This window comes from Pipistrellus hanaki (assembly GCF_964339955.1).
Source record: "Pipistrellus hanaki genome assembly, chromosome: 6".
NCBI classification, from domain to species: Eukaryota; Metazoa; Chordata; class Mammalia; order Chiroptera; family Vespertilionidae; genus Pipistrellus; species Pipistrellus hanaki.
Genome location: NC_140508.1, coordinates 87,469,046 through 87,484,422, shown reverse-complemented (window position 1 = coordinate 87,484,422; position 15,377 = coordinate 87,469,046). Strand labels below are relative to the sequence as shown.

The 15,377-nt window shown below is 48.9% G+C and overlaps 1 protein-coding gene across 2 annotated transcripts in view; it reads right to left on the bottom strand.

Moving 5' to 3' along the window:
* The window catches only part of CHST9 (carbohydrate sulfotransferase 9), a 105,974-nt gene that overhangs the window by 58,046 nt on the left and 32,551 nt on the right, over positions 1-15,377 (bottom strand). For both annotated transcript variants that reach the window (XM_084887422.1, XM_084887423.1), the window contains exon 2: positions 5,733-5,771. In XM_084887422.1, coding sequence (XP_084743548.1) covers positions 5,733-5,771 — 39 coding nt within the window. The remainder of the gene's footprint in view (positions 1-5,732; positions 5,772-15,377) is intronic.

Sequence of the window (15,377 nt, the reverse complement as noted above, 5' to 3'; positions counted from 1 at the left end):
AAGAATTAGTCAATCAGCTGCTCAGCTGCTTCTGAAAGAGTCCCCTACATCTCATTTCCCCATATGCTGGCTCTCTCTACCTCTCCACCTGAGGTCCCGCCCTCCTCAGAGTTCTTCCAGCTGCCACTCAAGCCATCACCTCTCTTCTGGGGTGAGCAGCCTTCAGGTGTTTCTTGTTTCCTGATAGTCTCATGGCTCCTCGCCTGTCCTACAAATCTTATCTGGGAATTTCCAGCGGAATAATGGGACAACTTACATGACTGATTACTGCTTTGCTCAGCTCAGATGACCCGCACTCACTTTAGAAGGCCTCCATTGCGCAGGGACAGGTATATCAGTTACCGTTGGTTCATGTGTGGCCACTTTCTATGAAGGAAAATGAAGTGGGGCGTCTGTTTCTTGGTTAGGTGTGCATGCTCATTGTGTTCTCCGTGGGAAAATCAGGTCTGACTGAAGGCTGCCTTCATGAGAAAATCCGAGGATCACCTATATTCTTTTTCTGTGGCATTTTTAATCCTTTGTTAAGCTAAGAGCCATTTTTAATCAAAATTTGCATTTACCTGGAATGCTCCCTTCCCAAGTCACGCCCGACAGAAGTGTAGTGACCGTGATCCTGACTGAACCCCACACGCGGGATGCCCCTTATTGCAATTTCCACAACATATTCAGCTGAGCAGGAGGCTGATTTTGCTGAGAACTGCCTTGTCTGTGTTGCCCTAATATAGACCTATCCTGTAGTGCTTGAAAGTCCATTTTAATATGAGTTTCTTGCCATTTTAATTGGGAATTCCTGTGCCTTTTTTGGGGGGGTACAGAATATTTAATTTAAGGTGAAGCCTGAAGTAATTTTTGGCTAAATGCTATGATAAAACTCATCTCCATTTTCTCTCCTGGGTGAAAGGAACACATCTATGTTGTGTAAGAACCCACCGGGAAGAGGGGTCTCTTTTTCCGCTACACACGAGCACACTGCTTTGTGGAGAAGCCTGCTGTGCGGCAGCGAGGGCAGTATTTCTCCCATCCACCTCCAGACACCACTCTGGGCCTCAGTGAGGGCAAATGCATCCGCTCTGTGTGCTGACAGAGCAGCCGCACTCCAGGTGGAGGGGCTGCAGGAGGGTGTGTGGCGGCGAACATGGCAATCTCTCCCTCATTAGCTACTTAGCCTTTCAGAATGGTTTAGTTGGCACAAACACACTGTTTTAAGTGCAGTTATACAATGACATTTAAAGTATTCTTGAAATAACGTGGCACAGATGTGTTGCTACTCATTCTCTAGAATAAGTGTGACTGTCCGACAAATGAAATTTTTTAAAAATGAACTCTCCAGGACTTCTTTTAATGAACAGCCTGTGTGTATGTCTTCCACTCTGTGGATGGAAACACGCATTGAAAATACTTCACTTAATAAAAAATATTGTTCTGAAGCCGGACACACAGAGAAAGTTGGCATATTTTTAAGGAGAATTCATTAGCGTAGTGGAGAGACCCAGGTCTCAGAAAGCTGCCTGAAAAAGCAGCATGCCAGAGAAGGATTGCCTGAGAGGCCGGAGCAGAAAGCCGATAGCTTAGAACTAGAAAATGGATATGAGACTTTGCTGATACCAACCTGGGCCATTTGGGCACAGAGTGTGAGAAAAGGACATTTTACTTATTTTCTCACCCAAGCCCTGGGGCCTAGATTGGGCTGGATGTAGACAAAGGTCTGGGTTCCAGTCTCAGCTCTGCTGTCTGTTAGCTAACCATGACCTTGGCCAAGGCACAGATGCGGGGCAGTGGGGAATGCTTGGCTTTGCTGTCAAACAGACTGAGATCCAGTGTCAATATTTAACTACGGGCTCCCTGGGCACCCACTAACCAACAGAGCAACCGGCCAAGCAACCAGCCCTGGTCTGAAATGCTTGCTGATCCCCATGGTGCAAATCCTCACACCCGGGCCAGCTGGAAGGGGCCCGAGTGACCTCACTGAATGCAGAGGGGGGAGGAGATGTGCATGAGCTGCTCCCTTCAGAGAGCTCCCCAGGCCCTCCAGGCTGCTCCAGCCGGCCATGGCCCAGGCCCACTGACGGCTCCCCTGCCCCTTCCCTCCCATCCCCGCCATCCCCGCATAAGGTGCAAGGCAAGCTACGTAACGTCTCCATTTTCTAAGTTTTAAAATGTTGACTTTAAACAAATCTCACCACTTTATAACAGAAGGATTCAACATTTGCATGTATCTAGCTAACATCCATCCCCTCCCACTATTTTTCTTGTGATAACTTTTCAAATAGACTCTCAGCAATTTTCAAATAGGCAACACGGTGTTATTGGGGACAAGACTTTCTGTATGCTATGAGCAAGCTAGGATGACGTGTGTTTTCAAACTTGATTCTCACTGGGATCATGGTTCTCAAAGTGAGAACAAAACTGGTAGAATATGACAAATATCACCATCCAAAATGATGAGCTTTTCAAGAATGGTAGTTTATTGAAATATATGTGATGCAACATAAGCTGCCTGCTAACTTCATATGTTTAATGTTGGTCATTGATAATTAACAGAATGGCAAACAAGGTCTTCTCTTACTTATTTTGCAGGATTTTTGATAGGATTTAGGAACCACGGTGAAAAGCACTACAAAAATAGTCTATACTAATAAAAGGCTAATATGCTAATTAGACCACACATCCTTTGGGCGTCCTTCCAGAAGCCATGGTTGTGGGGGTGAACCAGAGGTGGTTAGAGGCAATCAGGCCTGCAGGGGAGGGTAGTTAGGGGGCAATCAGGCTGGCAGGCAGGTGAGTGGTTGGGAGTGAGCAGTCCCAGATTGTGAGAAGGATGTCCGACTGTTGGGTTAGGCCCATCCCACTGGCAGTCGGATATTCCCTGAGGGCTTCCAGATTGCAAGAGGGTGCAGACTGAGCTGAGGGCCCCCTCCCTGCCACCCCCTGCATGAATTTTGTGATCTGGGCCTCTAGTAATAGCATAGAGAAAGATGATGGCAAATTTGCATCTACTTGGAAATTGGCTCTCAGTGAATGAGTAACATCCAAGAAAGAGGACATGCTATTCCCATACAGATGGGAGAACTTATTCATTGTCTATTTAACTTTTTTTTAACCCAAATTTCAGACATTCAATGTGCATTAAATGTCTGAAAATGGAGGTGCTATTGCTGATTTAGAACATTTCAAAGAAGTGAAAATCCCAGTCAAAAAGCAAGCAGCAAGGGTCTGAGCTTGCAAAGCAGATGTTCCTCCATTTGCTGAATTTCCAATAATAAGTTTCACCTTTTGAGTAGAGGCAAAAAATAACATTGTTCTTCATTACCAACAACTTCTTACACATTATGTAAATGAATAAAATAGCTCCAACTTTAGGGATGCTGTAATTTCAGAAATGAAAATTATACAACTTCATTTTAAAATACTCATTGTCATCTCTACTGATAACTATTTTCTGGTCTACTAGGACTCTTCTTTTTTTCAAATGTATTTTTTTATTGATTTCAGAGAGGAAGGGAGTGGGAGAAAGATATGGAAACATCAATGATGAGAGAGAATCATTGATAGGCTGCCTCCTGCATGCCCCCAACTGGGCATATGCCTTTGACCAGAATTGAACCCAAGACCTTTCAGTCCGCAGGCCAATGCTCTATCTACTGAGCAAAACCAGCTAGGGCTAGGACTGTTCTTTTCTGAATGAGAAGTGGATTTGAAAGTGTTATTCTTGGAAAAATTGGAACAATTTGTATTTAACAGATGATGTCTCAATAGTCTACCTTAGTAAGCCTTCCTAATATATGTTTCTCTAAATAATAATTTATGAAGCATCTTTTTCTTTAAGAATTACTCTTTGTATTTTTATGCTGTGTTGTTTTTAATATCAAGAATTCATTGACCCAAAGAGAGTTCTCTCTCAAAGCATATAAACATAGTCATAAATACCACCATTTCTTCCAAATCAAGAGGCTATGCAAAGCCTGATATCATAGCCTGCCTCTGTCTCTACCAGTCCTTTGCATCACCTGGGCCAGTGGTCGACAAACTCATTAGTCAACAGAGCCAAATATCCACAGTACAGTGATTGAAACATTTCGGCTTTCTTTTGAGAGCCGAAAACGGACTTCTGCACATGGGCCACGAAGTTTCAATTGCAATGTATGTGCACACCTGCATGTGGTATTTTGTGGAAGAGCCACACTCAAGGGGCCAAAGAGCCACATGTGGCTCGAGAACCGTGGTTTGCCAACCACTGACCTGGGCCATACAGAATAGAAGAAGCCAGGATACGCAGGAAACTTCCAGAGGCACCTGGCTTAACACTGGCCAAATTAGTGCTTTTCTGAACTATAACGCTTCTTTGGTTAGAGAAGCGTGTACCTACAGCACCATAGCAATAGCAATAGCATTTTAGAAACAGTAAAAATGGTTTTCCCTGAAAATATAATAATGAAGTAAGCACCTTGGTAAGGAGACCAGGCCCTTTCTTGCCTTCACTTTTTGTTTTTTATATTCATGATCAGGCTTTAAAAGATACACAAAGGGAATGTAAACAATAACATTTAAGAGGAAAGTTATGCAGGTAATAAGTGGACCAGTTGTCTGATACAGATGCAAAGACTGGGAAGGAGAAAAAAGACAGACTTGGGCTGCTTATACACTTGTAGATTAATATCTTCCATTGGGGACCACAATGACTGTTTGGAAACACATATACTACTTATCTGTTACCAGACAGAAAATGAAGTTGACAGAAGATGGTCGTGTGGAGCAATGTGTCTTTATCTTGGCCACGCTCACAGATCATAGAATAAGGTTGGTGAAGACTTGGGAAGGAAGGTGGGCATAGGCATATTTGGCAAACTAGAATTTTCTATGATTATTGGTGATTTCGGGCATAGGACCTGGGAGACTGCTCCTATGCAAAGTTTTACTGGGTCAATGAAACTCCTCTTAGCTCATGATTTTAAGCCCAAAGCCATGTAATAAAAATATGGAAATTTAAAACTTATTGTATTAGCACATTTTAAAAAATACATTTTATTGATTTTTTTTACAGAGAGGAAGAGAGAGGGATAGAGAGTTACAAACATCGATGAGAGAGAAACATCGATCAGTTGCCTCCTGCACACCCCCTAATGGGGATGTGTTGGCAACCAAGGTACATGCCCTTGACCGGAATCGAACGTGGGACTTTTCATTCCGCAGGCAGACACTCTATCCACTGAGCCACACCGGTTTCGGCTATATTAGCAAATCTTGACACCCTACTATGTGCCATGACACCACTCACTCTGTATACATATTAGGATTTAGAAATAAAATAATTTTTAAAATTCCTATAAAATAGGAAGATTCTCCTTAGTTAAGTAGTTAACACTGTCATAAAACACATCAACTACATCTATAGCTTTAAGAGAGCTGAAATTTATAGTATTTGTGGAAATAAAATGGTTGTCAACTATTATAACCTTTATTCTTTAAAATTGGTGGTTGTAAGACTTACCTTTTAATAATCATTAAAAATAAACAACATTATATTTCATTTTTAATGGAATGATAGAATGAAAAGGAAATGATTGATGTGCAAGGGCAAAAGCCAAAATGTATTAATTAATTTTCATTCCTTTAGTATCAATCAACTCAAGGACAATAAACTATTACTTTGAAACCTAAACTGCAATGAGATAATTTTGTGATTGGAAATCAAAGCAGAAACTAGAGCTGAAGCCAATTAGTCAAAATCTTACCTGATGTGGCCCTTTGTTCTCGCTTCCTCTCCATTCTCCCTGCAATGAGAAGTGGCAGGTCAGTCACAGTGTGGGGCATGAGAATAAAATGCAATGCAGACAAAAGCCCAGTTTCCAGTAATTTCCAAACGCAACCCCTACTTCTGCCGTGTCCAGCTCACTTCCAGACATGACGAGGCACAGTCGAATGGGATGGAAAGGGCGCTCTAATCAATTTACAGAAGTAAGAAAAAAACCATGAGTATGCATTCAAATTGCTGCTGGGTTTTTACAAAACCTTGTTAGTAAGGGCCGTTTACCCAACAGTAACTCTATAACTTGCAAACAAATAGAGCTAACTGTGAGGGATAATGTGTGAATTAAATAGGACCACGACCTCTTACAACCTGCGTGGGAAGATAAAGGACAGACAGAGCTACATGAACATGAAATGTGCCCCCGAAGGTACAGAATGCTCAGCGATAGGAGAGGACAAAGCAATCCTTCTGAGAAACGGAGTGGCCGTAAGTGAAAGAGAAAGTGGAACGTGACTTGGACCTGGAGAGACAGGTGTGAATGGGGAACGTGAAACAGGGGAAGGATTGAATCTTGTCAAAGGAAACAGGACGTTCTACACAGGCAAGGCTGTTGGAGGAGGGGCTGCGTTTTGAACCAGCTGCAGGGACTTGGCCATTAGTAGCTTTGCACAGGAAGAGGGCTCTCCCAAGAGGCACAGACTGAGTGTGGCAGTGGAACGGAGAAGAGGGAGGTGATGGATGCAAGAGGGAAGGCAGACTATAGGCACTTACAAAATGGGAAGGCTGGGGAGGAGGAAAGGGCGGGATGAGTGGTCATCTAGGTGATTTGGGTGTAGTGACACAATTCTGGGGAAAGACAGAATGTGATGGGGGCATGGGGATGACGAGGTCAGGCCTGGACTCACTGAGTTTACAGTGCTACGCGGACATGGAGCCTGGATGTGGGATCAGAGCGTGTCCATCCTGAGAAGGTGGCTGAGCTGGGGCAAGGGACAGGAACGTTAAGGCAGACAGCACGGAAGGCTACGCTGAGGACAGTGGCCAAGGAAACGGAAATGCTACTTCTGACTGGGATCTATGGCCACGAGAAGACAGAGGCAGATGCAGAGATCCACGGAGATCCACGGAGTGTAGAGTGGTGTACCGCAAAGGAAGATTTAGGAAGTATGGGGTGGGGGTACCAATAGCATCTGATGCTGTCCAGTTCACGTGGTCGTTTCTGGCCTGAGAGAGCAGTTTTAGAAGAGACGGAGCAGAGAGCACAGGAGAGAGGATGTGAGCGCCTAAGGGGGGGTGGGGTGAGCGATGAGGAAGGTGGCTTCTCGTTCATCAAACTTGACAGCAGCAAATAGTGAGGTGGGTCAGCAGCTAACTAGGAGCACAATCCAGGCTTCAGCAAGGCTGCGGGGCACCCCGGCCTGTTTACGGGCTGAGATAAGTGATGTTGTGCCAGCGCAGAGGGTGTGTGAACACCAGTGCTGAGCAGAGAGCCTTGGTTCTGTCTGGGGTGAGCCTGGCCACCCGTCCGGCCACCACGGTCAGCATTTCCCAGATGGAGCTGGCTCCTGAGAGTTTAGGCAGCACATGGAAGCTGCATGCATCCTGGAAGTTTTCTCCCAGTTCTTCATGTGTTTTAAAACCCTAAAATATACGGTGGGAAATGTACAGTCTTGTTCAGCTGCCACAAGTGTGGAATTCACTTCCCTGGCATCTTGATAAATGGTCCTCTACTCCCCTGGGTGATTTCCAGAGGATTTGTTGGATGCGATTTATTTCAATGATTCAAACAGATAACTGGTAGGAACCATCCATTTAAAGGTTCCATTCATTACCAAGCATGGTGGGGCACCTCCTCATTCAAGCTTTTTAAATCGGGAAAGCCACTGCTTCCAATCTGAGTCTACGTTTTTGTATACTAGAGGCCTCCAACATTTTCATGAGTTTTTTTTTTTTATTGATTTCAGAGAGAAGAATGGAGAGGGAGAGAGAGATAGAGACATTAATGATGAGACAGAATCATTGATCAACTGCTTCCTGCACATCCTCTCCTGGGGATGGAGCCTGCAACCCGGGCCTGTGCCCTGACTGGGAATTGACCTATGATCTCCTGGTTCCTGGGTCAACACTCAATTACTGCATGGGCTTCATGAATTTTAAAAAATGTTATTTAAGTCCTGAATTATAACATGTTTAAAGCAAAACACCTCTTTGGAGAGTCAGCTTGCATAAGAATGACTCATAAATCCTGAAAGGACGCAGTAAATGTACTGGAGATAAATATCGTGGGTGGGGGGTTATCAGTCTTCCAGGAGACCCCAATGGTTCTCTTCTTCCCTCCTCCTTAGGGGCAAGGGCTGTATCTCCGCCCCTCCATCTCCAATGCCTCCTGGGGCCTGGGACACAGCTGCTGGGGATAGAAGACTGAGTGCTCTGTCATGTCCCAGCCCTCCACAGGCCCGAGAATAGGACGCGAATCTCAGTACTTTTTTTTAAAAAAATTAATAAATCTTTATTGTTCAGATTATTACAATTGTTTCTTCCCTCTTCTCCCCCCCCCCCCATAGCTCCCCTCCACCCGGTCTACTCCCCTCCCCCCCCCCCCGCCCTTACCTCCTCCCCCTCCGCCCTCATCCATAGTTGTACGATTTTTGTCCAGTCTCTTCCCGCACCCCCACAATCCTCCCCCCCGAGAATTGTCAGTCCACTCCCTTTCTAAGCCCCTGATTCTATTATATTCACCAGTTTATTCTGTTCCTCAGATTTTTTACTCCCTTGACTTTTAGATTCACTTGTTGAAAGATATGTATTTGTTGTTCATAATTTTTATCTCTACCTTTTTCTGCTTCTTCCTCTTCTTAAAGCATACCTTTCAGCATTTCATATAATACTGGTTTGGCGGTGATGAACTCCTTTAGCTTGTTCTTATCTGTGAAGCTCTTTATCTGACCTTCCATTCTGAATGACAGCTCTGCTGGGTAGAGTAATCTTGGTTGTAGGTTCTTGCTGTTCATCACTTTGACTATTTCTTGCCACTCAGTCCTGCTGCCACTGAGCAGGCGCCACCAAGGCAGAGCTGTCTCCAGGTGCTCACTCTGCAAACGGCAACCTGGGCAGCTTCCTGCCGGAGAGGCGGGCGGCAGCATCCCCGAGGCTGTCAGGAACGCGCGTGCGAGTGCCCGCTGGCAGTTTATTTCAGCAGAGACCCCACTCTAAACATGAGACATGGAAGAACCGTTTGCAGTTCACTCTGTTTAACACTGGACGCAGCACTCAACCTGCGAGGACTGGCAATGGACAGTAATCTCATGAAAATGGAATTTGCCGGGGAAAACTCCCCTTTGGAGAGAATGTCTTTAAGTGAGCATTAACAGCCCGCAGCTCACGGCCATTTATTTACACAAATGGAACCTTGCTACTTTAGAAGCTATTTGAGACTTGAGGTTGTTGATATCGTTCCCTGGAGAAACATAAGGATACATCAATTTCCAGCGCATTTCCGTGGTTCAGTATGGCAGTAGTTCCTTCATCACAGCGATTATTTCTGATCTTTTCCTGCTGGCCTTTCAAAACCACAGGCACCCAGATGGTGATCTGATATAGCTTACCAATAATGACCAGCACAACTAGGAATCTTATGTCACTTCTAATAAAAAGGAAATTTTGTGTATACATATGTATGTTATATATGATATATTATATATATATATATAATGTGTATACACGTGTGTCTGTGTGGATATGCATATATATATATATATATATATATATATATATATATATATTTATGCACACACATACACCTGCATTACATAAGTGCATATGTGATATATGTATATATACTGCATTTTATACTCAGATACAGTCTTATGTCTAAAATATACTCTCCCTCCACCTCTCCATCTTGGCATCATCCAGGACATCACGGACCCCTAGCATACCCCCCCCCACCACCACCACTCGCAGCTTCTCCGCAGTCAATTCCGTGATCTCTGGGTTCACTCGCAGGCATTGTATTCGCCCTGCTCTGAGCGGTAGTATTAATCGCCTCCGTTGCTAGGATACCTGAGTATGTTCATTTATGTCTGACTTTTCTTTGGGAAAATGCACTATAAAAAAGACTTAGAATCATGACAAGGAAAATTACTGTGCACACGCTACTTATTTAAAAAAAGGGCCTTGATGTGTGTGTGTGTGTGTGTGTGTGTGTGTGAGACATGACTACCAGATAATAGTATGCTAACTCCCATGAACTTTTTAATGTTTTTGTTTCAACTAGATCTGAATGGAAAAGCGCTGGCAATATATTTGGACAATGAGGATTTGTAGTACTTCTACCAGATATGTTTAATCTCTGGACTCTTTAATAATTTACCACAGCCCTTCTCCAGATTCCTGAGTCCTCCTAGATGCTGGACAAGAACCCCGGTAAATATCTGTTAAGAAGTGGAGTCCCGTTCCCTTCCCGTGGAATCTGTCCAGGCCCCAGGAAGTTGCTTAACTACCAGCATATGTTAGAAAAGCCCGTTTTTAGGAGCCTGTAGAATCACACCGTTTCCACTTCCCGAGTCTTCTAAGACTTGCTCTGAGAGAAGCCAGCCACAATGTAAGAAGTCAGACTACGCTGAGACCGCCATGCTGTGAGGAAGCTCAAGCGAGCCACACACGGAGGCCACACACGGAGGCCACACAGAGAGAGCTGCCTTCGCCTCCCGTGACCAGCACTAGCTGTTCCCGCCATCCCAACCCCGGCTCCCGATGCGTGTGAACACAGACACTACGGGAGTGGAGCCTCCGGCTCTGTCCCTGCTGCGGACAGCATGTATGAGAGACAACTGCCCACGGAACCCTTTCCGACCCCTAACCCACAAACACAAGGAAGAGAAACGATTGTTTTATACCATGAAGTCTGCCCATTCTGTTACCCAGCAGGAGAGCAGAAACAACTCTTTCCTGTGGCCACAGCGAAAATATTTATGGATAAGAATATCTTTCAACCTATACTAATATACACTTAGTGGCCAAATTATTATGATCTCTGAATGCATAATAATCTGGCCACTCAGTGTAAATCCTATATAATAAAAGGCTAATATGCAAATTGTCTCCTTGACCAGAAGTTTGACCAGCAGGCAGGCTGGCCAACTGCCCATGTTCCCTCCTCCTGGCCAGGCTGGCCAGACCCCACCCACCCATACATGAATTCATGTACTGGGCCTCTAATACACACACACACACACACACACACACACACACAGAGTGGCCAGATTATTATGTGTTCAGAGATCATCATAATCTGGCCACTCCGTGTACATTACCATTTCCCCCACTAAATCAGGTCTCATCTAGATCCTTCTACCCGAAGGTGGTTTATTCAACAATAGCTATGCACATATTATGTCTTTTCATAAGGAGTACACCCTGTTATGATAAGAAGTGTGGTAATGGATATATAACCGACATAGATTAATATGTATTTTGGTTTTATGGAAGCTTACAATATTCCCCTACGTCCAGGTTACCAATCAAGAGTGAAGTGGAGACTTGCCAGTTATTTAGCAACTTAGAATTTAGCAACTTTAAACAGGGCACCCATTTAAAATATTTAAATATTCACTCAGGTTTCCAGAATGTTGTCATCTATGGCTAGAATTTATATGGAAACCCCCTGAATGGAAACAGTGAAAAGATTCAACAGCAATTTCTGCTAAATAACTTACAAGTATCTTCTTTTCCCTAAATAGATTTACTTTGAAAGGACAAATTGGTAGACTCTAATTGAATTAACAGCTTTACTGTTACTGAGGGTTACGTTTCTATGTGAGGGCCACAGGGGGCAGCGTTCCACTGAGAAAGGTCTGAGATGGGTCCCATCGGAATCCACGCTTGTGGAATCAGAGTTTGTTCACTGTAAACAGCAAACCATCGAGAAGCAGGCACACCGCCCTGCCCCACTTTTCATCTGGAGAAAAGGACCACAGTTCCCGGCTCTCTCCCCCGCGCTCTCAATCACCAGCTCGTTAGCTTGTGGAGGAAGCTGGTGGAGGCCCGAGGTGAGATTGGTTTTACCCTTTGAGATATCATCTCAGCACAGCTTTCCTTCATGCAGGCCCCATGTTTTCCCTTTTTTATCTTTAAAAAACTCCTCACCCTACTCATCTTTTCCTTCCCATGGTCCCGCATCAAAGGGTTGGGCCTTGGACATTCAGGGAAGCTCAGACTTCAGGGACCAAGAGAAAAACTCGAGGAAAGTGTGCTTAGATCAGCGGGTACTGTTTACTGTTTTCGGGTGTGGCGGCGCACGTTGTGATCTTATAAAGCCGGCCTCCACAGCCCGGCTGGCTGCCTGGGTTACCAAAGAAGAGCTTCATTATCCAGCACATTTTACGTGCGGAGAGAGTCACTCTGCAACACGACCGGCAGAGAGCGAGGCGTTTTATGTCTGAGCCTCTACTCTCAAGAGCACACAAAGAGCTCACCGCCCAGGGAAGAGCCGTAAGAAGAGTCTGCAGACTCCTCATGGCCGTGGCCTCCTGCGGGGCCAGCGAGGGCCGTTACCTAATAACAGAGATGGAACAGGAGACACCCCGGAGACACCCCCGGAGACACCCCGGGTGACAACCCCGGAGATACCCCGGGAGACACCCCCGGAGACACCCCCGGAGACACCCCGGGTGACACCCCCGGAGATACCCCGGGAGACACCCCCGGAGACACCCCCGGAGACACCCCCGGAGACACCCCGGGAGACACCCCCGGAGACACCCCGGGTGACACCCCCGGAGACACCCCGGGTGACACCCCCGGAGACACCCCGGGTGACACCCCCGGAGATACCCCGGAGACACCCCGGAGACACCCCGGAGACACCCCGGAGACACCCCCGGAGACACCCCGGAGACACCCCGGGTGACACCCCCAGAGACACCCCGGAGACACCCCGGGTGACACCCCGGGAGACACCCCGGGAGACACCCCCGGAGACACCCCCGGAGACACCCCGGGAGACACCCCCGGAGACACCCCCGGAGACACCCCCGGAGACACCCCGGGTGACACCCCCGGAGACACCCCGGGAGACACCCCGGGAGACACCCCGGGAGACACCCCCGGAGACACCCCGGGTGACACCCCCGGAGACACCCCGGAGACACCCCCGGAGACACCCCGGAGACACCCCCGGAGACACCCCGGGTGACACCCCCGGAGACACCCCGGAGACACCCCGGAGACACCCCGGGTGACACCCCGGGAGACACCCCGGGAGACACCCCCGGAGACACCCCGGGTGACACCCCCGGAGACACCCCCGGAGACACCCCCGGAGACACCCCGGAGACACCCCGGAGATACCCCAGGAGACACCCCCGGAGACACCCCGGAGACACCCCCGGAGACACCCCCGGAGACACCCCGGAGACACCCCCGGAGACACCCCGGAGACACCCCCGGAGACACCCCCGGAGACACCCCGGAGACACCCCGGAGACACCCCGGGAGACACCCCGGGAGACACCCCGGAGACACCCCCGGAGACACCCCGGGTGACACCCCCGGAGACACCCCCGGAGACACCCCGGGAGACACCCCCGGAGACACCCCGGAGACACCCCCGGAGACACCCCGGAGACACCCCGGGAGACACCCCCGGAGACACCCCGGGTGACACCCCCGGAGACACCCCGGGTGACACCCCCGGAGACACCCCGGAGACACCCCGGAGACACCCCGGAGACACCCCCGGAGACACCCCGGAGACACCCCGGGTGACACCCCCAGAGACACCCCGGAGACACCCCGGGTGACACCCCGGGAGACACCCCGGAGACACCCCCGGAGACACCCGGAGACACCCCGGAGACACCCTCGGAGACACCCCGGAGACACCCCGGGAGACACCCCCGGAGACACCCCGGGTGACACCCCCGGAGACACCCCCGGAGACACCCCGGGTGACACCCCGAGAGACACCCCCGGAGACACCCCGGAGATACCCCGGAGACACCCCGGGAGACACCCCCGGAGACACCCCGGGAGGGCAGGGGAGGAAATACCATCTGGGCACCGAGAGCAAGCGGCTGTTTTCTGGGAAAACCTTTGATTGGTGTTCAGTGTGGGACGCGGATTTCAGGAAAAGCTGACAGTGCAGAGGGCCGTCACTCTGACGCAGCTCCCCCAGGAAGACTGGGCGGAGGGGGCCTTGAGAAGAGGCTCCCACGAGCTCTGGCTCCTGGCCGCTTAGATGGGCACAGACTCAGACTCTGTCCTCCCCGGGGGCGGAGCCTCTCTGGCTGTGTTGCCTGTGCAGACACAGCCGGTGCCTCCCTGCAGGCACCTCTCCTCTGTTCTGTGCTTCCCCCCTCCTCTCACAGGCATGGAGGGCCGTGACGGATGTCGCTAAGCATGGGCTGGTCCTCTGGCTTTAGGGGGTTGTGAGACAGTCTCTGGCCAATGACACCAGAGTTGAATTCTGTGAAGAGTTCCATTAAAAGGTTTTCCATGCCAATAACAAGAGATGCTGGGGAAACATCTGCTTCTCTTTGGGTGGACATCACACCGGGCACAGGGGCTACCGAACCAGCCCGGTTCTAACCGGATTCGGTCTTCAGCATGCACCCTGACCTGGAGGAGTGTGGCCTAGGCCATGGGGGGACCAGCTAAGGAAAAGGAGGCCATGGCACCGGCCTCTGTGCTTGCAGGTGGCTCCTGAGGGGGTGGCAGGGGATGGAGGGGCTGAGGCAGCTGAACCCAGCCTCAGGTGCTCTGAGTGTCCTACCCAGCAGGGCCTCGCAGGGTCTGAGGGCCATGTCCGTCCAGCTGGAGGACAGCCCTGGTGGAGACTTCCCTCTGAGACGCAGGAGGCTGAGGATGGTGTTACTGTGGCCTTAACAAGCCCCTGGCAGCACCGCTGAGGGCAGGCAGGTGTGTGTGGGAATGGGAAGGTGATCCTGGAGCAGGCCGTCTGGGGGCACACAGGGCACATGAGGGCGCTGCTGGAGAGGGAGGGGGGGCGGGGAGGGGGGAGTCAGCTAGCAGGGGGACTAGTGAGCTGGGTGCCCAGGCAGGAAGGCCCGGGTGCTCGGGGGAGGGATCCGGGCTGACGCCGAGTGCCCTGCTGGGAGCAGAGGGAGGCACCAGGTGGACAGACAGGTGTCAGTCACCACCAAGCTCACTCCCACTCCCCCTCTGTGCTCCTTCCCAGAAAGCCATCGGTGACCTCTGACATCTGGCACATTTTTTTATTTTGTGAATCTGCACCTCAGGATATTTTCCATTGAGGTTTAGAGTGGGAGAGGGAGAGACAGAGAAACATGGGTGTGAGAGGGACACATCAATGGGCTGCCTCCTGCATGCACCCCGGCCAGGGCCCGGACAGGAGAGTAGCCTGTAACTGAGGTACGTGCCCTTGATAGGAATCGAACCCGGGACCCTGCAGTCCGCAGGCCGATGCTCTATCCACTGAACCATACCAGCTTGGGCTATTTAGCACATCTTTACACAGCACTCGACTTACTTTTTGTAATTAAACACACACACACACACACACACACACACACACACACACACACCCGCACACAGAGTGCTCCATCACACTTTCTCTCTGGGTTCACGCTGATGAAACATCTTTTCT